This window comes from Mytilus trossulus, chromosome 5 (genome assembly GCF_036588685.1).
Source record: "Mytilus trossulus isolate FHL-02 chromosome 5, PNRI_Mtr1.1.1.hap1, whole genome shotgun sequence".
NCBI classification, from domain to species: Eukaryota; Metazoa; Mollusca; class Bivalvia; order Mytilida; family Mytilidae; genus Mytilus; species Mytilus trossulus.
The window spans coordinates 62,029,920-62,055,290 of NC_086377.1; the positions used below are offsets into that span (position 1 = coordinate 62,029,920).

The 25,371-nt window shown below is 31.6% G+C and overlaps 2 protein-coding genes across 2 annotated transcripts; both read right to left on the reverse strand.

Moving 5' to 3' along the window:
- Window positions 1-238: 238 nt before the first annotated feature.
- On the reverse strand, window positions 239-1,462 carry LOC134718157 (GTPase IMAP family member 9-like). The gene has a single exon (XM_063580648.1). It carries the CDS (start codon window positions 1,460-1,462, stop codon window positions 239-241), a length of 1,224 nt encoding a protein of 407 aa, XP_063436718.1.
- A 12,195-nt stretch (window positions 1,463-13,657) lies between these two features.
- LOC134718159 (GTPase IMAP family member 9-like) lies at window positions 13,658-23,663 on the reverse strand. Its single transcript, XM_063580649.1, has 4 exons — window positions 23,591-23,663; window positions 21,785-21,853; window positions 21,228-21,296; window positions 13,658-15,033 (listed from the first exon to the last, which is right to left on the reverse strand). Exons 1-4 carry the CDS (start codon window positions 23,661-23,663, stop codon window positions 13,658-13,660), a joined length of 1,587 nt encoding a protein of 528 aa, XP_063436719.1.
- Between the last annotated feature and the right edge of the window lie 1,708 nt (window positions 23,664-25,371).

Consider the following 25,371-nt stretch of genomic DNA (forward strand, 5'->3'; position numbering starts at 1 on the left):
TATATGACTCATGGATGACGCTCGAATTAACAAAGTTAAAAAGTCAAATCAAGAACGAATCTGTAGAAGCATTGATGAGTCTCACTTTGTTAACGTTTTGTCAGTAGATACAGATTACTGGGTAATAGTTTGAACTACATAAAAAACAATGATAATCTTAAAGCGTTGATTCCTAAGAATTACATGGGTAATAGTTTGAACTACATAAAAAACAATGATAATCTTAAAGCGTTGATTCCTAAAGAATTACACAGGAGCTGTCATCATCTGAGTTCTCGTAGTAAGTTGTTTGAACATTATCTGTTTGTATAGGACTCGCAGTTGAGTGTCTGAAAAAACTACGTCGTGAATTCGGCTGTCTTTGTTGTAATTCCTTCTGTCTTTTGGTCTCCTCTATCTCATTTAACATGTTTGAAAGATTCTTGTTTTGCAAATGGATTCTTTCCCGTTCTCTTTTTTCTTGAAATAACTGCCTTTGCACTTCAGCCTCTCTCTCTTTCTTAAGTTTATATGTTAATATTCTGATTACTTCCTCCGTCTGTTTTTGCAATTGAATTTTCTGAATCCTTATTTGCATTTTATTTTCATCTGCCAAATTTTTCATCCGTTGTTCATCATTCCTGATCCAGGAAGATGTAAACACCGGTTTACTTCTGTATTGCTGCTTGCGTCTTGCGTTTAATTTTGCTTCTACTTTCTGGTTTTCTTCTTCTATGGACTCGCGCAATTCCGTTTGGTTGTAAATTTTTGTTCTGCTCAAATTTTCTTGCATATTCACAATTCGCTCTTGTGATTCTTGGTGTTCAGTTTCGATACTCTTGTGCTGTTCTTTTTGTTTGCATAATTCGTTCTGAAGACGGGATGAACTTCGTTCCGCGTTCCTAATTTCAGACTTAAATTTATGTTCAACCAGTTTAAATACTCGTTGGTTCTCTGTCTCTTTTTTTCGTTCGGCAGTCCTAATTTTTTCTTGAATTTTAGATTTTGCCTCCTTGAACATTTCACTTGTATAATGTTTGCCATCATTCACCTGCTGCATTTTATTTATAATTCTATGTAGTGACGAAACATAAGAAGTCTTTTGGTCTGCGTTTCCTTTATTATTGAAAGCAATTATTCGAAACTGAACACTCTTTATTAACCGTTTCAAAGCTTCTGTGGAACTTTCAATATATTCCCCAAGTGTTGTCCCATCTTCTTCTAGGTCATCCAGCCGTGTAAATATAACTACGGTATATGAAAGCATATGATCGCCAAATAGGTCGAGGAGACTAGTTACAGTGTCATTTTCTTCATCGGTGAAGCGATCTGCCTTCAAAACTAGCAAAAAGGCATGTGGACCTGGATACGATAAATGCATACAACGAATTATTTCTTTCGTGGATTCATTAGAAATATGGTTTGTATCGAATAGACCTGGAGTGTCTACTATAGCAACTTGACGTTCCTCAATCATTCCCATGCTGATTTTGCAAAGATCGGTAACAGATGAGCCAGACGGTCTTGATTCAAACACCTTACTGCCCAAAATAGTATTTCCTGTAGCACTTTTTCCTGATCCAGTTCTCCCTAATAGAACTAGACGAATACAGTCTTCATTTTGAACTGTAAAAATATGAGTTTCAAATACCAATAGATAATAATATAGTTCTCTCGAGGTAAAACCGATATTCTTCTCTTATGGACAGTTGTCTCATTGGCAATTATACCACAAGTTCTTTTAAATATCTACTGCAGGGTCTGTTACTCGTGCGTGCTATATGGATTCAGTAGAATGTGTCCCCATGCCTGTTGTGTATGCCCTTATATTTTAAAAGTTAAGGGTTTTTTGCTTGTGAGATAGCTGTCTACTTATTCTATTATCTTGATTAATGATCTATTTCGTCTCTTGTGGACGGCTGTCTCATTGACAATCATACCACATCTTCTATTTATATATATATATATATATATATACAACTCGTCTATACTTCAACCCAACAATGTTAGATCTGTAAATTTGCTTTCGCAAATTTTTGGTTATTCCCTCGCCGGGATTCGAACCCATGCTACTGTGATATCGTGACACCAAATCGCCTGCACTGCAGCCGTCCCGCTAGACCACACGACCACCTGGGCTCTCAAAAAAGAGCGTTCGGTGGGTATGTGTACCTTTCCACGTCAGTTTTATATATACATAAGTACGTCTGAGTCAGTGACAACCCTACAACAGATGTATCCATCGGATCGCCATCAATGATGGTGATACATGGCTGTGTACATAATGTATATACAACTCGTCTAAACATCAACCCAACAATGTTAGATCTGTAAATTTGCTTTCGCAAATTTTAGAAGCACAATAACATCTCCATGCCTTATATATCATGTATTGTAGTACGCCGCTAGATTAAAACTGACGTGGAAAGGTAACAAATGGCCAGCGAAAGCTCTTTTTTTGAGAGCCCAGGTGGTCGTGTGGTCTAGCAGGACGGCTGCAGTGCAGGCGATTTGGTGTCACGATATCACAGTAGCATGGGTTCGAATCCCGGCGAGGGAAGAACCAAAAATTTGCGAAAGCAAATTTACAGATCTAACATTGTTAGGTTGATGTTTAGACGAGTTGTATATATATAAAGATGATAGACTACTTGATGTTAATATTTTTAGATGTTATGTTTTGTCTAATACAAATTTATGTTTCTAATTTAAATAAGTATGCTTTCATGATAACAACTGTACGATTATTGTTTTGCGTTGATCCACATACAAGTTTATATCTCATGTTTCAATTTTGTAAATGTTTGAATTATTATCATTAATTTCAAAAGACAATTTCAAAATGAATACATTTTTGAAAAGAGTAAACTTGAAAAACCTAATTTTTCATTGAAGTATGAGAAAAAAAAAAGGTAATTCTGACGTGAATGTTAGCATTAGTTCATGCATGTCATATGTTTTGTTGGCTCTGTTCAGAGAAACTAAGTTAAAAAGGTAAATAGCTTATGCATAGCAAGTTTTTAGATTTCCATTGAACTAATTTCTTAATGTCAATCTACAAGTCAACCACTGTATATAGAAAATTCTATTAAATTTGCAGCGTCCAAAGATCATGAAAAATGTTGTTACACAAAAAATATTGAAAGACAAATACACTTTTTAAATTTCGTGCGTAGAAGCAAACGGTATGCGCTTTTAAAATGTATGAAACCCGATTGAATACAAGATAAAAATATCATATATGTAGAATTCACAGATATATAAAAGATTTTTCAAGATTTTTGTGACGTTTATTAAAGCTATCGCCTACGTGTTTACACAAGTCAAACTGCATTATCTATAGAATAATTAAAATGCTTGACATTTACTAGTGCATTCACATATCTCTAGGTGCATGCTCTTTGTGTAAATAATTATTAGATTGTATGCATATATAATGGATGTTTATGCTTTTGTCTGTGTTTGATTTTTTATTGTTACAATCTTCACATTTTAAAATAAATCTACCAAAAAGTAAAACATAATATTCGCCGTGAAGACGCCTACATTTTGACATAATACTGGTTCAACTGTATCAACACGATGAAGCTTGTATCGGGGGGGTGTTTGGCAATCCATAATATACATGACTCTTTTTGTATCAGGCAAATGCATGTTTTATCGGATATGTTCCTCACGTCGTAACTACAATCCCCTTCCCTTTCATGAATTTGACCTACCGAATTAGACTATTTACCGGATTTGTAATCACATAAGCAACACGACGGGTGCCGCATGTGGAGCAGGATCTGCTTACCCTTCCGGAGCACCTGAGATCACCCCTAGTTTTTGGTGGGGTTCGTGTTGTTTATTCTTTAGTTTTCTATGTTGTGTCATGTGTACTATTGTTTTTCTGTTTGTCTTTTTCATTTTTAGCCATGGCGTGGTCAGTTTGTTTTAGATTTATGAGTTTGACTGTCCCTTTGGTATCTTTCGTCCCTCTTTTATCTATCTTCTGTGCTTATAAGTTTAAAAGATCTTGTTGTCTTTTGAAATCTTTATATCAGATATTTTTTTTCAATTTTTATTGTTTCATATGCGTGTATACAGATAGATACATGTAACGTCAAATCATATCAAGATTGCAATAATTGCAGTTTTAACGTTTTTCATTAAGTTCTACAATGGGCTTTATATAGATATAGGAAGATGTGATGTGAGTGGCAATGAGACAACTCTCCATCCAAAAAAAAATTTAAAAAAAACTAAACCTTAATAGGTCAATGTGTGGCCTTCAACACGGAGCCTTGGCTCACACCGAACAACAAGCTATAAAGGGCACACAAATAACTAGTGTAACACCATGCAAACGGGAGAACTAACGGTCTAATCCATATACAAAAACGAGAAACGAGAAACACATATAAATTTCATAAACAAACGACAACTACTGTACATCAGATTCCTGACTTAGGACAGGTACAAACATTTGCAGCGGGATTTAACGTTTTAATGGATCCAAACGTTTTCCCTTTTTCTGAAACAATAGCATGACATCCCAACATAGAAAAACAAACGATAAAACATCAATTAGCAGGCTTAACTCAATCAAAAAAACATGTAAATTAATACACTATGAACGAATAAATGTGATCGGTGATATCTGAATGCAAATGCACAGTTAATAAAATATTTGGGACAAACATTCAAGGCCAAAATGCAAACAAACAAGTCCAAACAATGCCATGGCAAGACACCACTCCGAAATATTTAACCCTTCGAAAATATTCACTTTAGAAAAAAAAACGGTTTTAATAATACAGGTAAATTTTGTAGTTTATACAAATGCAGTAAGAAAAAGTGAAGATTTGAAGTATTCCAAATAATCAAAGCTGGTATATAGACAAGATCCATATCAACATAAAAAAAAAACAACATTATAAACGGTATCAACAGGTAGAATTTAGTTTGTATTTGTAGTAAATGAACACTGACCTGGTCGACTTCCAAGTATCTGCCACTTGTTAGAATAAATCAATAATAATTGAACAGTTATTAGGCCATCTATTTTTTTTTTTAAATTGCCTTGTATTTATTAAGTTTTGTTCAGCCTAATCTTTACGAGTTAATATATTTATTTGTTTACAGATCTTTTATTATATAAACCTTCAATTTCGACTTATTTGGATATTCAATTTACTTGTTTTGCCGGAAACAGCATCCGGGTCTGGAATATATATTCTTCTAGCCCAATAATACTTATTGTCTTCGTAATGAGAATTCGCTCTTGTAGGCTGTCTTTCATTCTGATGACTGGAATGTCCCTTTCCGCTTTCTAAAACCACAATGTTACGTATTACATGCATGCAATTTTGTATCGTTTCTGTTGACTACTTGCAATTATCAAAAAAAGTTAAGTTGAACCCTGACAGCTGGATTTGCTTTTGAATTTGACCGATTTTCTCTTATTGCGATAATTCGATTTAAAATGTTTATAACGGGTCGATAGACATTGCAGCTAAGGGCTTTTTTTTAATTAAAGGAGGATGTTAGCAATCGATTTCTTTTAAATATAAGCAAATGGAAACAAGAAGCTGTTACAATCAGGTGTGACCTAATTTAAGTGCATCTTCAGAAACAATAATTGCATAACATTGTAGACTATAATATTGTTTTTGACTTAAATATGTTTTCACGATTTTGTTTTACAGACATCTTTTGCTGCTTAGTATATCTCTAACAAACATCTTTACGGAAACACGAAAAGAGTGAAAATTACAAATAAGGCACAATAACTCGTATTAGAAGCTGTCTGACATGGTGTATCACTTTTATTCGAATGTTTAAAGTTTACATTAATTTTATCTTTTATTGTTTTTGAAACAAACGCAAAATTGTTTTATAGAACAAGCACAGAGAGACAGAACTTGTCCACAAAGTGCATACCTCACTTCGGTGCTTCTATTTGGCAAGTAATAATTCGTTTATAAGACTCATTTGGCATTGAAATTCAGGTAATTGTAAACAAATTCATGGATTCTAGTTTGAGGTGTATTTTTGTAGTGTTTAAACCAATGTACATGCCCTTCTTGTTGGCTCTAAATATCATTCTTTCTTTAGAAATCATTAAAACGGAAATAAGATAAAAGCTGGAAAACTGAATCGACTATTGATAAAGTAATTCAGTGAGTTTTTCAATGTCGCATGTTTTTTGTGCTTATGATTGTAATATCCGTCAATACAATCAAGATAACTACTCATAATTTGGGTGAAACCAAATCCAAATATCTCAACTTTGAGAGACCTTTTTTCAAAAAAATAATATTACTGCTTGTAAAAACTTAGATGGAGAAATATTTAAGTTAAAATTAAATGTCTTCATTTACACGGAAGCTTATTGGATGATGTTTTTCGTTAATGATTTTATTATGCTTAAATTTTATCTAGTGTACCTTCCTAGCTGAACAGCAAATTAAAATATCAACAATATTATTTGTATTCTTTCAATGTAGGAAAAGAATCAGGACAAATTATTTCCATTGATTGGTGTGTCTGATTCTATGTTCATGTAATTTAACGGAGGTTTATATAGTCTTGTTTTTGGATAATGAACATATATATTTCCATTTTACTTATTTGAGTCAAATCTGAATGCTTTAAAATATCATTATAAAATTATAAAACGCATTCAGTGCATCATTTTGATTGAGAAGGTTCAAAAACTTTTTGAAAAATCTGCGTATTGAGTTCATTCAACTTGCAACCAGTGAAAAAATGCAAAATGTACAAAGAAATCATATAAAACTCATTAATCAAAGAAAACCTGAAGGGCACAGTTACTGTCGAATGTAATCGATTACTAATCGATAACTTGAAAAAAAATACACTTATTTGTATATGTAATTGGTTACGATCGATTAGTTTATTAGAAGTAATTACGTTTCTTTTCGAATATTGTAAATAACATGCTACGAAAGAACAAATATCTAAAGAAAGCTAATAACAAGTATACTGCTCAACGTATTTATAGTAGAAAAGAAGAACTTTACATTGCTTAAAAATGTTATGTTTCAAACAGTTCATTTTTAGAACAACCATCAAAACTAATTACAACTTTACACTGCAGCTTTAGGACAAACATAAATATAAACAAGTCATTTGAAACAAATCTTCAAGTCAAGTTAATAAATTTTATTTTATATGTACCATTATAACGTAAAGGATGCATGCAATTGTCTATTTTCATCTTAACTAGGTTCTATTGTAACAAACTATATAACAAAAATATGGTAATCGATTAATTACCATAACATGATATCGACAATTTGTCTTTGCTGTTGATTATTTGGAAAAATCATTTACATTCGATTACGGTTACAGATTATGATTATCCACCCCATCTCTGCCGACAATGTACTGTGAAAGAACGAATTGAGTTCATAGATTAAACTAGTCAATAAAACACAGTAAAATAAACAACACGAACCTAACCATTACCTTAGGGTGATTTCCAGTGGTTTGGAAGATAAAGTTGACCCTGTTCCACAAAATGTTCCCGTCATGGTGAATATGGTTAGTTTTGAAAAGGGGATTATTTGCATCAGACCATAAAACATATGTGACCGTTCTCATCTGTGAAATAGATAAGCGTCAACCGTGTATTTGATCGTAAAACCTTAGAAAGTTTGGACGCAACTTTAGTTAGTTACAGTTAAATATATCCCTTATTTCAAATGGAAATAAATAAAATTATATATTTTTCGAAACAATGTAACTTATCAATCTGTACACAGGAATTAAATTTTGTAGATCGGAAATTAACCATTATTACCTCTATTTCAACGAGAATTGTATTGAAACTTAAAAAAAATGAATGAGCGATAAGAAAGCCGAAAACGAAGGTTATTTGTTCAGCATAAAATAAAATGCTTCCCTAACATATAATTTTACCTAACCTTAGACTGTGGTGTGACAACACAATATAAGAATGAACAGAAAACATTAGTAAAATTAGCTTTTGCAATTTGTGTTAATTTAAACCCGTGCGGTGGTAAGATCATCACTAGTTCGCTGAAACTTTTGAAATAGTGTGCATATAAATTCTTTTTAAAGATCTATGTAAATTTTACGTTACCTGAAACTTGTCTGTTAACACCCGTCATTGAGTGAGTTGGTTCAACAGAAAACTCGGAGTTAACGTCAAATAGACGCGTTCTTGTATAATTTGCATTTTGTCTATCATATGTGATGTTGTTTTTTCGACCTAAAATAAAACTTCATTCTCAAATTTGAATTCAGGACATGTACTTTATTGAAATAGCAGATTATATATGCCAAGACTTAGATCGATAAACGGTTTCAAATTATGAGCTCTTCTAAAATCGACGGCAAACCTGATATTTTCAATTCAGGGTCTATTTTGTTACCTCATTTCGAATGCAATGTCTTACTAAAAGCAATGCTGGATCAATCAGAGTCTCTTTTGTTCATACTCTTTGGGCCTTATTTTTTTTTTCTGAAGAAAAGAACAAATCTGGGTATATGAAAATAAAATAACCACTGACAAGGGAGCATATGCATATTACTATCTTTTAAGGAAGACGTTGGTCTACTACAAGCTTTCACGATTAATGAATAATATAGTGTGTGTGTGTCTATGCATATGTAAATGAGACAACTACCCAACGACAAAATAACCGACATGCAGCTTAAGGTTGCCCTTTGTAAATACAACTGTTTCACTAATCACGCCTCATTTGGGGAAATATAAAATATTCATAGATATTTTGTTTTGTTTACGAATTGGTTCCCAGACATGATCTCTATATTTTTTTCTCATAAAGACATATCTTGGGAATGTAACACATGGTTGCAGCGAATTTTGGATTGTGAGGGTAACATAAAGAAAGGGGAAGGGTAGTACAGAATTCAAGTATGAGTTTAAACTCTTAGAATTTCAGTGCGCATACAATTTGAGAATTTACCTTTGAATAAAGTAGTAGTGCATATCAATTTTTCATTCTAGGATATACTTTTAACGAAACTTCATCGTAAAAAAGCACAGTTTTAGCCGTTAAGGGAGTTCCTATGGAAAATTATATTGTCTATACTTACAGAAATTCAACCTATACATATTGGATAAAAAGTGAATGTGTAAAATTTCGACAAATCAGGTTTATCTAAAAGATTTTAATGAAATTTCCTCAAATATAAAGCTTTATAAATATTTCATGAAGATCGAGGAATCCTAGGCTGTAGCTTTGATGACTCCGCATAAACTCACAGTTAACAATATGCATAGTTTACTTTATACCTCAAAGTTAATTCATAACATATGCATATTTGTAATTGAAAGTGCTTATTTTTAACTATTCGCAACACATAGATTCTTCGCAATTTTTTTTGGGAGGGTTGTGTTTGTCCTTTCGATACCCAAAAGGTAAGCCGTAACACCTTCATGTGCTTTCATGTGGCCGCGACATAGAAAATACAAGCTAGAAATACAAAAATGCCTCAATAAAACTAACTGTAGTGTGTTTTATTCTAAATAAATACTAAATATTCCATATTCGAAAAAATAGCAGAAATATTCAGCAGATAATTAAAGTCCCCAGTGGCAAAAAAGCAGAGAAAAATGCCTATCCCTGAGTCATAAAACAAATCATTAAGTCGTGTGCTATGATTTTATTATTATCAAGGTCTTTTTAAAGATATCAATACACTGTAACTATGCTTTGAATTTATGCTAAATATGATATAAACAGTCACTTCTATAAAGGTTTAAGTAAATTCATACATCAGACTCGTAATTTCACACTTACAATTTTTGACATTTTTTTGTTTATATATTAACTAAATAACGAAATACGAAGTATGAAATATCTTATAAAAGAAAGCTCAACTATGTCAAAACATAATCATTAATAGCATACATGAAACAAAGAATAACATTTAAACAATCCAACTAAAAGTGATATTACGCAAGTATCAAGGGAAGTAAATCTAGTGTAAAAAGATATATGATTAGAGATTATATTGTTGTTCTACGTTTTTTTTAAAAATTGATCAATTGAGGCAAAAAAATGTAAACTTTTATTGATAAATAGACATACAGAAAAATGTGGACTAGAGACAGATGCAGGATTGGATACTTTATATAATCTTGAATGTTGGAATTATATACCATTAAACTTTACATTTATAGTATTCTGAAATGCTTTCATATTTTTATCAGAACAGTGTCAAACAGGTTCCATATATAACATGTCAGAAAAAATGCACATAGGTTGAAAAATAACAGACAATAATTGAAGTTTTTTATCAAATTCTTTTTTTTTAAAAAGCAGTGTTCTATACAAATAAATGTTAACATATGTTTCACTTCCTTGTAAACCACGCCTCTTTTGTGAATATTAGAATATTCAAAGATATTTTGTTTTGTTTACGTACTGGTTCCCAGATAAGATATCTTAATTTTAGTTTCATACATGTAGAACGTAAAAAAAAGGGGAAGGACAGAATTTAAGTCTGAGTTCAAACTCTAAGAAGTTCAGAGCATATAAATGTTACATATTTGCCGCTCAATTCTATGTTTTGACCTTTAAATAAAATAGAAATGCATACCAACTATAAATTTTAGCCGTATTTGTTACAATTTTTGGGAATTTTTGGTCCTCAATGCTCTTCAACTTTGTACTTAATTGGCTTTATAACTATTCTGAACGGAGCGTCACGGATGAGTCTTATGTAGACGAAAAGCGCGTCTGGCATACTAAATTATAAGCCTGGTACCTTTGATAACTAATTAGTATATATTTTTCAAGAAACTCATAAACGTTATTTTCAGAAAATTAAGTATATTAGCAGAGGTATTAATTGTATCGACTTATCTAGTATATGTAATGACACTTCCGTTCAACACTTTATACCTCCCTATTTTAATAAGATAGAACCACCTATAATTCCAAACACATACAAAACAAACCATCACACGTGAATCTAGATAATAATACTCCCTTCAATTGAAATTGTGATTCGTCGCATAAAGATAGGTTCCCTATGGCCATGTTATTACAGGGGACCTCAATATCGTCTAGGACAGAGAGGTTAAAAACTTTTTGAAAAAAGAACCAACATTTCGTCATCCATCTTAAATAGATCGGAAAGAGCGTCGTCAAGTCACCAAAGATACTCTTTCCTCGTTTTGTAAAAAATGGTATTAACGGGAAAAATCTGATAAAAAATCTCTTGAATCTTATCTAAATAAATGTATAAATGTGTAAACATTTTGAAAATAATTTAGAAGTAAAAAATAGAGTACATAATACACCTTTTTCACAATAAGAAATAAACTTCAAGAACTTCAAAGCGATTTGTGTTTGTACCGGCCGACAAAGCGGCCAACAATGTGGTAGTATGCCGTAAATACTACACGGACGTTCTCTAGAATGACATTTCAAATTCATCTACATTCAAGTCCATCCACTCCACAGAGAGTCAATATAGTAAGCAAACATATCACAACCACATTCAAAGATTACGGCTTCCTCTGAACATTTGAAGGTCCCTACTATGTATTGGCTACCTTAAGTACACAAAAACAACCATTTAAATATCGTTTTATCTTGACCTTTAGTTAGTGTACTACAACTATTCTTTCAGTGCCATTATAACAAGTTCATAATCTATTATTAAAGAGCTTATAATAACTATTGTAATAGAATATATGAACAAAGTGGTATACACTATTCTTGGAGTGTAAACAATTCTTTGGATGCTTTAAATAGATTTCTTGCTTTTGATGGTCCTTTTGATTCTGTTGACAGTTATGACTTTTTTACTCTTTACGTATACACTACACTTCCACACTATCTTATCAAACAAAAGATTTCCAATTAAATCAAATAGTCGTTTGGTAAAGCTGGATGCAAATATATTTGCTGCAACTCATTTAATGTGACCCACCGAGTTAGACTATTTACCGGATTTGTAAAAATATAAGCTACACGACGGGTGCCACATATGAAGCAGGATCTTTGAACCCTTCCAGAGCACATGAGATCATCATCCCAAGTTTTTGGTGGGGTTTGTGTTGCTGAGTCTTTAGTTTACTATGATGTGTCTTCTGTACTATTATTTGTCTGTTTGTCTCTTTATTTTCAGCCATGCCGTTGTCAGTTTATTTTCAATCTATGAGTTTGACTCTCCCTCTAGTATCTTTTGTCCCCCTTTTAAAACATTCTTCTCTAATGACAGGTACACACCAATGGACACTAATTGTGCACTTTTAATAGCAGAGTTGTTCTTGTACTGTTACACTCACCGTTATATTTTTCGGTTTCGTCATCTTGCAACAAAAATATTTGCATAGAAAGGTTTCTTTGTATACGTTAACATAGTAAAATGTAAGTATCAGAAATTTTTAATATTTTTGTTTATAATAATTACGCACCAAACCTCGGCTCATTTTACTTAAAAACACTAACTTCTTACCAGTGGGAGACAAATCTATTACACAATCATCGCTTTAATGACAATGAAATATATCATGTTTGCCACTATTACATAGTACATAGACTTCAGAATGATATGTTTCTGTTTCAGTATTAAACTTTTCAGTGATGATCATAGAAAAACTATCGACTCGAAAAAAAGTTTCCAACTTAAACAGTGGCTGGGCATTAAAACTATAGTGACACATAAAGTGATGAATACATTCAAAATGAAAATAAAATAAAAACAAAAACAGATTCTGTTTAAATCAATACTTACTAATCACATATGATATACTTATGAATTCAATAGATTCCTATTGAATACTATAAAGTGCAATTTAAAGATAAATTAAAACGAATGATAATTATGTTTAAAAGCATACAGTTTCTTAACGATCTGATTTTTATCAAACAGATTATGAACAATATAACTTCCATCAACATATCTAAAGATACACAGCAAGTATGTATCTTACAAAAGCGTGTAAGGATGTGTGTTGGTCATGTTTGGGATTTTTGTATCAGATTTTGGAAATCCTCTGGTTTTATCCATTTGAATGCTTTGAAAATAATGCTCATGGACCCCAATTTTTCTTCTTATAATTCTTTTAAATGTATAATTATGAGCCGTTTGTAAGTCTTATTAAATATTTTTTATTTCTAAATAGCTTTTGAGAACTTTAACTGGTCAATGATAAAGCTATGAAAATTCAAGAGAGAACACTGTCCCACCAAAATTCCAATGGGTAATATCTCGAAAACAAGCACATTGACGCTTATATTTTTTTGGCTTTTTTGATTTCTCAATTAATACTCTATCAATATATATACAAGTGTTATGGACAGTTATCTCTTTTGAAACTGAGCAGCAAACGTTCTTAAATTATATCTTACAACTAAATACTATCAAGCTGTTATTATTATTATTAAGTGTTTATGGTGAAAGTGTGACCAAAACATGTGTTGGGCGAATGAACTATTTGATCAACAATAATATAACATAATAGCTCCTCAAGGTGGATTTTGTATCAAACTTATGAAATTGAGAATGGAAATGGGGAATGTGTCAAAGAGACAACAACCCGACCATATAAAAAACCCAACAGCAGAAGGTCCCTTACATGTATATACAAACTAAAAATAGCACTTTACATAAGTTTTAAGAGCGAAATGTCTTATACTGTTTATGTTGTGTACAATTTGGTTTATATTATTGAACAGCTGCTTCCTTTCTCCTTTTCGTATTTTTTCTGGAGTTCTCTCTTTTCTTGTTCTTTTTCACTTAACTCGCTTTGCATTTTCTCAGCTTCGCTTCTCATTTCTTGCATATGTTTCGTATGCATTTCTTCTCGCTGTTGTGACTCTTCATTCATTGATTTAATCAACTTTGCTTGTTCATCACGAGCCTGTTGCGTCTGTTTCTTCGATTCATTCAGCAGCTGTTGCATGTTTTCCATTTGTGAATTCTGCGATTCCTGAATTACAGTTTTAACACCTTGTTCCATAATGATTTGAAATTTTCTTTGTTGATCATTTAAGGCTGTTTGTCGATCTGTCTCTAACATTTGCATCTGCTTCTGGGATTGTGCATGTCGTTCGCTCATCTCTTGAACTTGCCTTTGAATTTCGTCTTCTCGAATTTGCAGCTCTCGCATTTTTATTTCTTCTTGTCTTTTTGCTTCTTCTTTAACTTCGTACAATTCTCTTTGGTGGTATTCGTTCAACAGTTTCATTTCCTGGTGCATACTTTGAATAACAGCTTGCGATTTTTCTTTTTCCGACTGGATATTTTCATTTTCTTTCTGTTGGGTTTTAAGGTCTTTCTCTAACATATTATTATTAGTTTTAAGTTCTGAAATTTTACCTTTAAATTTAGATTCAATTTTTACGATTTCCCTCTGTTTCTCCAAGGCTTTTAACCGTTCAACTTCTTTAATTTTTTCTCGCAAGTGATTTTCTGCCTCTTCATACATCTTGTTTGTATAGTGGCTGCCACCATTGTTCTGTATCATGTGTTCTAATGTTTTATTCAAAGTAGCAACTTGTCGACTTTTTTTCTCTTCTGTTCCTCTGTTGTTGAAAGCAATATATCTTCCTTGAACCTTGTTGATGAAGTGCTTTAGGCTTTGGTTTGAACTGTTTATAAAATCTTCAATGGTTGTATTTTCTTCTTCTAAGTCATCTAATCTGGTAAAAACTATAACTGCATACGAACTCATTTTCTCTCCAAATAGTTCAAATAAACAGGTAAAAGTGTCGATTTCCTCTTGTGTGAAGCGATCTAATCTGAGGACTAGTAAAAATGCGTGAGGTCCCGGTGTTGACATGTGTACGCAACGGATTATCTCTCGCGTAACCTCACCATGTGCTAGTTTAGTGTCAAATAAACCAGGAGTGTCGACAACTATAAATCTGTGGCCAGCAGTTCGATTTTGGGCTATTTGACATTGTTCCGTTATGGATGATCCTGAGGCTTTAGACATAAATTCTTTTTTTGTCAAAATAGTATTTCCTGTTGCACTTTTTCCAGATCCAGTTCGTCCCAATAAAACTAAACGAATGTCTTCTGTTTCTCTCTGTCCTACAAATGTATCGTATTATCTACACCGTTATGAAAATGTGTACTAATAGATATAGTTGGTGTACATATACACGTTTTTCACATTCTCATTTAGATAAATCTGAATGCATTTTTTTATATATTGTAGAAAATTTTGAAACCTACAGATAATTTTGTTTCCAAGAAGATCAACTTTGGCATGGCTGACGCATTAAATATTGTGTTTTTTTTACTAAATATCCAATCAATCAGTAAAAAATTTAGAAAAACTTCTGTATGGTGTAATTTGATAACACGTTTGCTTAAAAATTAAATGCATGAATTAAAAAAATAATTATCATCAAATATGGTTCACTTGTTTCGTATCAGTGATAACACAAGCTTCAAAACTAATAAAAGGAGGGAGGCTAACGACAAATATATCAAAAATACTTTAACACGAATGGCCACCATAATCATATTGCAAAAACAAAAGTACGCACTGATTGAAATAAAAGTCTTTGACAGTTTAACATGATTGTTTTGTTAGTTGTTACATCCTTTGTACAAGCTTTCAAGGAATGCGAGTAAACTCAGATTCTTGTGTGTCTTTTGTATTTGTGTTATGCTTTGTTGTGCTTTGTAAGGATCTGATGAGTGCAGTCCTTTTTAACTTATTGTGTAGTTTGTTGGTCGGTCATACCCTTTTCCATGTTTACTATATAGTTTGATGTCGAACAACATGCTTAACCCCAACTCAATATGTATGTGCCTGTCCGAAGTAAAGAGCCTGTTATTCCGTGGTTGTCATTTCTTAATGTTATCATAATTTTTTTTTCGGGATTTGTTCTGTACATAAATCAGATAATTATAGATTGTCGTTGATTATCTCAACGAGATTGATTTTCTCGCTTGAGCTGGTACAGTGAAAGTGAGAAAAGCAATCGAGTTGAGATGACCAATGAGAATCTGTTTATCGCTATTTTACCTATGGCGACGTTGTGAATTTCAATGTCAATTTCGTTAGCAACGCTACGTGGCCTCCTTAGTTTCTAGCGATAATTTTTCCATCTCAAGCGAGAAGCATGATATGAAAATTATCACAAAAAAAGATCAAAGGAAAAATGCACAAAATAGCGATAATAAGTGTTATTTGTTTGAATTGTTCAATCGTTTTATATTTGTCATTTCTGTTCCTATAATGGTATGGGTTGTGACTATAATTGAGGCTTTACTGTGACCTCTTGTTTTGTATTTTTTTGTCATAAAGTCTCTGGCGAATAGTCTCTTTGACAATAATACTATATTTTTTACTTTTTAAAGCGAAATAAAACATACAAGAGTTATAATATTAAACTGAAAAAACAAAAATAATTGGTTTAATTTTGGATTTTCCAATTATTTCAACATGCAGGTACTAAAGAAATATAACAGTCTTCCCAGAAAGATATTGATCCATTTGGGGAGAAGGACCAGCCTCAAATTCGACCGTTTTTGCCTGATCCTCGTGACACAATTATTTTGTGTGTATGCATTTGTGCTTGTCTTATTTTCATTAAATCTAAATATGATTTCAGTTTTGTTTGTGATCAAATGTTCACAGTTAATCTTTCAAAAATGTTATCTTTACTATCACTGCAAACCATTAAAGTCTAAAATGGCCTATATCTGTACTCGACTGTACTGATTTTTACTCGACCAGTCTGAATTCGTCTGAGATTTACTTGATAATACTCGACTGTAGTCTGAACCATACTTAACAGTTTGAATGTGTACATGACCAGTACTTTATCATTTTATACTAGTCTGAACCGTCCTCAACCTAGTCTGAACCGTACTCGACCTAGTCTGAACCGTACTCGACCTAGTCTGAACCATTCTCAACCTAGTCTGAACCATACTCGACCAAGTCTTAACCAACCTAGACCTATTCTTTGTATCTATTAACTGAATTTTAACACTTTAGGATTTGTTTTAATAAAAATGAAATTTGAACAACAACTTGTAATTAAAAGTTTATTCAATACAGTATCGAAATTAAAATTTCACAATACTCATTCATAATATAACCTCAACACAATATTAATCAACACTTACATAATAATATATATCAACTTTTAAAATATAAATAAAACAAGCTGATCATATAATATAAAAAAAAATGATTTGTGACTAACAAATGACTAATATTTTCAATATTTATTCAAAATTTTATGAATATTTCGGAAGTATTTTATTGTAACAGGACTATTTAACCATTAACTTAAGCCAAGTATTAGATTGAGTTGAGTTTAATTTATAATGCAGTGAATGTTGTTTTTCTATAAATATATATATATATAAAATAGTATATAAAACAGCTTAATAAATTTAAAAAAATAAAAGCTTAATTGTTTTGTTTTATTATACCTAGAATTTAATGTAATCATGATAATAGAATTTCCATAGCAATCCTTGATAACCTTATTGAAATCAATTTAAGTATTTTTTTGGTCAAATTAATATGGCATACATAAAGCACTTTAATATGTTCTAATTGCATCAGTACATGTGTGTTTTACAGGTAAAAAGGAAGCCCTATTTTCTTAAATTCGTGTATTACTTACCTAGTACATACATGTATATTCGAAAGGCCTTGTTATTTAACTTAAACAGGATGTTGCAATTTTGAATCAATTTTATTTAGAATTTAATACTTCTGATCAGGTATGATCTAATGAGTTTGCCCCCAAGCAGAGGTTTTTCTTTATATTTCACCACTAATCAGAAAAACAATTTTAGTTATTTATTTAATTTTTATATTATATATTTTATTTTCATCCTAAATATAATCATATAGATATATTTCTAATATAAGGTTAAAATTTATTATAAATTGTATTGGCTGTTGTTATATATGTCAGTTAAAAAGATATTTATTTTAACAGTTAAAAAAGTACAGGTTTTTTGGTCTAGTATGGTTCAGACTGGTCGAGTACTGTTCAGACCTTTGGTTAAGTATGGTTTAGACTGGGAAAATAGGTCGAGTACATGTTGAGAATGGGTTAAGAATGATTCAGACTGGTCGAGTAATAGTTCAGACTATTTTCAACGGCTAAGATAAGGGTCAAGTACGATTTAGTACAGTCAAGTATGGTTCAGACTTGGGTCGAGTAATGTCAAGTAAAAGTTAGACCAATTCAGACTGGTCGAGTATAAATCAGTACAGTCAAGTACAATTATAGGCCATTTCAGACTTTAATGGTTTGTAATGTATATACAAAATGTTTGTAATCGATCGTTAACAACTACAAAAGAAAAGTTATATGGTTCAATATACTCCTGAGTTATTTTCGGATTTTTAAATTTGAATAGGTTTCCAATTGCCCCTAGTTAATATCAATATAGCTTTTTTTTATTTAACAAATTAATGGGGCTGTACACACGTCATGAAACCGATATTAGGTGAAGTTTACATGCATAAATGATCGGTAAGTTCAGTTGAAAAGTGGGATATAAATGTTTGTGTATTTATTTTCTCGATAATACCCCAATAGCAAAATTCGTTAATATAAATACACAGAGAACAAAAATCAAATATCAGTAAATAGTTATCAAAAGTACCAGGATTATAATTTTATACGCCAGACGCGCGTTTCGTCTACATAAGACTCATCAGTGACGCTCAGATCAAAATAGTTAAAAAGCCAAATAAATACAAAGTAACACTGCATAAAAGGTTTACTAGTATATCATTACATTTTCTTTATCAGCTCGTGTGTCATAGTTTGCATTACATGCGCCTATGACAAGCGCCTTGTTCATATATGGAAGTCTTTGAAGTATACTCGGATCTACTTGGAAATGTACATGTTATAATCTTTTACTATACTATAATTGACATGTTACAAGGCCAATATAAAAATAAAAATCATCCAATTCTACTTTTATTAACCAACATGACCAACTATAAGGCAAATGTATTCAATTCTATTTAAGCATGATCTTCGAGTCTACAAATAGTGAAATACACCTACTAATGAATTTATAACAGGACCAATACAGAAAATGCCAGTTCATAAAACAATTATCAAATGGTTTTAATTTAAGATGAGAGTCTTAACGTAAAGAAGATACAGGAATTCATAGCTGAACTTAATTTTGTCTTTTCGAATTCACGATGGATTTTTGGTCAACATTGTCAGATGTAAATTCTGATTTCTCATTCAAGAACTTAACTTAATGTAAATTATTTCATTTAGCAAATATAAAAAAGCTTGAAAGCATAAATCCGACTATTCTTACTCCCAAGTTAGTCTGCGTTCTGACTGATCAACGGAAATGGTTACGAGAAAGGGTCGATTCTGCAAAATTTGTACATTTTTAAAGGCTTGAATCTTGCAAGATCATGTTTTATTTTCAATAAAATGTAATATTTCATGAAACTTATATATTTATCTACAACATGCAAGAAAACGGTGATCGGCAAATGATACCTTCTTACGATAAAATTATAATTAAAAATAGGCATGATGGCATTTGATTTTTTATCTGTTTCAATAGTTTGGTTAAATTTAGCCCAGGAGTTTCAGAGGAGAAGATTTTTGAAAAAGTTAACGATGATATTCTTTGCAAAAAATAACAAGATAATGTTATATTTAGGAGATATATCAATTATCCAGACCTAAATATGGTGATTTTTTTTTAATAATTCACAAATATGCAAATAAGGTTGTTAAATGGAAAAGGGTGTGAATTACCAAAATTTTTTTTTATCTTAACTCCTTAATACCCAAATATTTTGGAAATATATAATGGTGCCAAGTTGTAAATACAAATTTGGACGAAAATGAGATTTTGCATGGTTTTATGGCAGACTGGCTCTTAATTTTTTTTTTAATTGAGTTATAATAAGTTATAAAACGTTGTCACTTATTTAATGAAATAAACAACTTTAAATCGATGTCCTGTTTCATCTGTTCATAATGCATGGCTGTGATTTCGTCATGTCCGACTGAGATTTTGTAATGACTGGCTGTAGCAATTTCTCCATTCATAATGGCTGGGTGTAGCCAATTCGCCGCGCATAATGACTAGTTATCGAAATTGTCCTTTTATTAAGCATAGGCATTTCTATATATATTGTAGTAAGTGGGTTAATAAGTATAGATTATAGCAGGCCCTTTTCCATATTGGTCCTCGAATCATCCCAAGACTCCCATATCGGTCTCGAGGCTTTCGCCGAGGGCCGATATGGATCAAGGGATGATATCAGGGCCAATATGGAAAAAACATGTTATTATCTATTTATCACATATTTAAGTTCTGAAGAAAAGAGGGAAAAAATCCAATTATAACAATTTAATGAACGATAAAAGGTTAAAATCTTAAACATTTTATCACAAACGTGTCGTTAAGGATGCAATGACGTCACGTCATTTAGAATCAGGTCACAATAACCAATAACATCTTTTCTGCCCCGGGCAGCTTTGAGGTGAAAACATAATTATGCAAAACCCGATGTATTCGTGACAAATATGTAATTATACAGTATATTAATTATTTGTATGTATGGCTTATCATTTTAACAGAAAAACATTCGGTTTTGTAACGGAGCTCATTAAACTAAGTATTATTTAACATGTTAAACCAGTTTAACTATAACACCATACTGTATACATTAGAAAATCAAATTTAAGAAAACTCACCATAGAAAATATCTTCTCTGTTGTTTTTGGTGTCATTAACGTCTGAAAAGAAGATATCAAAATCGATCTTTTTTTTTCAATTACAGTATTTATATTCTTTCCTTACAGACAATAATGGCAAGATATATAGTACACATATGTACATAAACTTTTCTAAAGAAAATTATTTAATTTTCCTAAATTGAAAACAAATTCATATTTGTTTTATTATTGGTATTAAGACAACAATTGGCCGACATTGTTTAACTCAGCGTCACCATTCTCGTACAAATCCAGTGATCGCACCATCAAATGAAAAGGGGACACCTAAAGTTTCAGAGAAATCAACCAACGTTAACATCACTCCGTCATCGAACCTAAATGTATTGTTTCGCATATGTTATATAGAGTTTAAGAAATAAATATCCTAAGCAGAATAAACAATACATCCAACTACTAGTAGTCATAATTCATACTTTTATACTTTTCAAACAAAATAGAATTAGAATATTAATTTGGAAAATGCCAAAAAGACAAAAACCACAAAAGTTTACATTATTTAAAATGTACCTGAACTTTTGACATTCTGGGAAGGAGCACATACGCTTTCCTCTGTGGGTGATCTATATGACGACAGATCTAAAAATAAAAATGTACTATTAGGACAGTCTTGATGAATTTTTATTTCTAGCGAAATTGTACTACTAGTATATAATATATTTTGTATTATGTATCGTTTATTCTTGCGTAAAATTTTTATGAATGTCAATGATACAGCTAATTATATAATTAACTTATCTCTACCTTAACACAAGAAATCGTCATTTCCGTCATTACAATACTTGTTTGAACAATGAAGTGAATTTATATTGTATGATATTATGTTAGTGTGGTTGCTTCAATTAATGAATTTATATTGATCGTTCTCATCAAGCGTTTTCACTTTTCTATTTAAACAAGACCTTTACTGCAAAATGCATTTCATTGATACAGAATTGTCAAAACATGTTTAAAATTAAACACCATGACCATAATAAAAAGATACCGTACGGTGAAAGAGAATCTCATGTTGCACTTAATCTTGATTTTAAGTATATACTATTTCCTTATGTTAATAACAAATGTACCTGAACCTTGGACATGTTGGAAAGGATCACGTACGCTTTCTTCTGATGGTAATCTATAAGACGACAGATCTATAAATAGAAATGTACATAAACACTATTTAGGCTGAACAATATTGCCAAAATACCTTTTCTTGTCTGTGTTAGAAATAGAGTGAAACAAAACTCGTTGATACATTATAAAACATCGGGTATTGACTATAGATAGTAATATCAGTGTGCATGTTATATTTGTACTTGATATATAAAGACGTAAGTGTTCGTCGTTTTGTTGGGTTACATGTACATGTACATATTTTTTGTTTCGTTCATTTTTTGTACATAAATTTTGTCATTTATTTTCTGGTTTAAAACATTTCACAGTTTAAATTTCGGGGCTTTTTATGGCTGACTTTGCGGAAAGTATTTTGCCCATTGTTAAAATCCGCCGTACGGTAACCCATAGTTCCTAATTTCTGTGTCATTTTGGTCTTATGTGATTACAGGCTTTAAGACTATGTCCGTCTTGTTTACGAGTCCATGCTTAGTAGCCATTTCATTGCTGAGGGGCAAGGCAACAAAATATTTCTTAGGCATATAATACACCATGGATTTTGCATCTACTTTGGATAAGGATTAACCATTTACCACCGATGAAAAACTTACTCAAATGTTTATAAAAAAAGTGTTTGTATTTTGTTTTACCCCATCAATGTTATAGGTCTAAGCTTATAATTTGATACGCCAGACACATGTTTTGGCCGCTTAAGAGTCATTAGATCAAAAATGTTAAAAGGCAAACAAGTTTTAAGTTGAAAAGCATTGAAGACAACAGAAATCCAAAAATTTGACCCACTTGATAATAGCTAAAAAAGCACATATAATAACTATATGGTTCGAAACTTACCCTTACGAATCCATATGGGGTTGGTAAAATCCATAGGCTGTGAGGCTGAAAGCCGATTTTTTTTATGGATTAAATGCGACCGCTATGGCCTGAAAGGGGTCAGTAGTGAACCGTATAACAAATGTATCGCAAGAAAGCATTTTCATGCTGCGTTGGTGAAAACAAATATCAATGAAATACAATTATACCAATAGATGACGTCACATAAACAGTAGACTATACAGCATCATGAATCCCTTTTGCTGTTTAAAAGCTCGGTACGGATCTTTAAATTGTCACCACATGACGGCTTTAAACCAATCATGACGTCATAATGTACCCGTCGTGAAGTAGCATCAGTTATTCATTAAAACTACTAGATTTGTGAAATATAAGATATTCGACCATAGAACAGTACGACATGTGTTGCATTTGCAAAAATATCTTGACACGTCTTTTGTTATCTAATGGTCGAAGTTCATTTTTTTTCAGTTTCAATCAAATTATGCATTTCAGACATTTATCCTATTTTTAAGGGTTATACGGTTTGCTACTGCTACTCCCTCTTTATGATTCAAAGGAGACTAGTCAATAGCATAACGATTGAGGTCGTAAATCGTATAATGAGTTTATTGAACAAGGAACTCTTCCTGATAAGATCTATATCAATAAATTATGACTAAATAAAATCTGATTTCAAACATTGACTAGATGCCATTTTTTACAAATGACTCTAATGAATGAGTTTTGTAAAACAAAATAAGCAATAAAATACAAAAAAAAACGATGATGTTACAATTGTAATTTTTTTTAAATAATAAGATAAGGTATTATCAATTGTTTTCCTTCTTCATATTAAACAAGAGTTTCAATTATAATGCATTAAAAATGTCCTGATTAAATAATAGTTGTCACAAGTTTTGAAGTTAACATCAAAATCATACCATATTGTGAATGAGGTTCTGGTTCTTCACTTAATCTTGTTTTAAAATCTCTATACTTTTTGTCTCGGAACATTTTGATAATGTTTAAACTGCAAAAGTAGAAAATAGGTTATTGGTTAGTAAGATATGAATTTGAATATATTATCAAATACACAATAACCCTTCCCCCTTTTTCCATAAGACACTTATGTATGCTCAGAAAAGAAATATTATATTCGTACAAGTATATATGACCAAAATGAAATTGCTTCAAACACAAAACAATTCAGTGCAGTGGATGACAAGAAAACTTATTATTTCCATTAATGCATATCTTCAGATGCATATGAAAGATCAATCAGATTGTTGCTATGTTCAATAAAAATGAAAAAAAATAGTGTCAGTATTTGGGTAGTAATTTGTTTACTTTTTTCAGAATCAGACATTTTATGGCATCAAGGTATGTTAAAATCATAAAAAAAACATAAATTAAAACAAACTTATAACAATTTTGAAGATAATAAAAAGATTAAACCTGTTTGTATAGTGAGTTGAACCTCTCATGTGTACAACAGTTCTTCATAAATTTGCTATATTGACAGTGATTGTTATGCATTTAATCTTTTGACCATTTAGAGTAACTCATTGTTTCATAAAGGAATCTTTAAAGAGACATAATAGGAAATTTTCAGAGTGAAAAAGATTTACTAAAAGAAAACCAGGACGTTAGAAGAAGCAGGGAAACAGAAAGGATCATAACTGTTTTCGGTTTTTTTTTACTTGCCAATGCCTACCATAGCTACATTATGCCTTACATAAAATGAAATAAAATAAAAAAAGACAAAAGTCTAAGGATGGTACCATTTGATTTTATAGGGGGAGGGCTAGAATTAAATATGTTGTCCTGCATGTTTTTTATTCTTATCCAGCATTAATGGTGGAGGGGTTGGACCTGAAACGGCTGTTTTTAAGCTCGAAATTTCGGGATCCGGGAATTTTTTTTTTAAATTTCAGGATGTAGGGATTCAAATATATCTAAAATCGGGATTTCGTGATTTTAAACCCGGCATTTCGGTGACAAGTTATAATGTTTTTCTCAAGTCTCAATTCAAGATTTTTACTGAATAGTGTAATCATTCTATGTAATAATAAGGGGCCGAAAAAATATATGAAATTTGTAAATGATATTTAACCCTATATCCATATTCAGAAACTGCCAAATTTGACCAATACTAGTAAGTAAAAGATGCCATATTTGAGTTCCTTAATCTTTTAAACATATGGTTCAAATCTTTCAAAATTTTTACGAGATGTTTAGAGTGGCCACGTTTATTTTTGAAAAAATAAGAAAAATTTAACGACAGGATTTGTTTGGGGAAAAGAGCGTTGGGTACCCCCTTATTTGTTACCCAGAAATTCACACAAATGTGTAACATAAGTTGGTCACGTCATCTGGGGTTAACTATCATATTCTATTCAGTTTGAAATATAAGACCATTAAAGTGATTGGTCTTGCCGCCGAAAAAAATAAAAAAGTATATGCATTAATTCAACACTTGGAAAAAGAACATTTAATATGTATCATTGTTTTGGGGTTTACAATGTTCAGGCTACCATTAATATTATCATGAATATTTGTATGGTTATTTTTACATGTTGTAACTGGCCTTTGTTAATCTTGTATGATTTTCGATTTTTGTTCCTTGTGTATAATTCGGAGTGAAGTATGACGTCCATTATCACTGAACTATGACATAGTTGTTTAGGGGCCACCTGTAGGAAGCCTCGGGTTGCTGGTGTTT

What these genes read in the sequence shown, in the direction of transcription:
- LOC134718157 (XM_063580648.1), bottom strand. Translation starts at nt 1,462, where the DNA reads ATGGGAATGATTGAGGAACGTCAAGTTGCTATAGTAGACACTCCAGGT.
- LOC134718159 (XM_063580649.1), bottom strand. Translation starts at nt 23,663, where the DNA reads ATGTTCCGAGACAAAAAGTATAGAGATTTTAAAACAAGATTAAGTGAA. An exon ending in CCAACATGTCCAAGGTTCAG is followed by an intron (nt 21,297 to 21,784) that starts GTACATTTGTTA and finishes TTTTATTTTTAG; the next exon opens with ATCTGTCGTCATATAGATCA. An exon ending in CCAGAATGTCAAAAGTTCAG is followed by an intron (nt 15,034 to 21,227) that starts GTACATTTTAAA and finishes ATACATTTGTAG; the next exon opens with GACAGAGAGAAACAGAAGAC.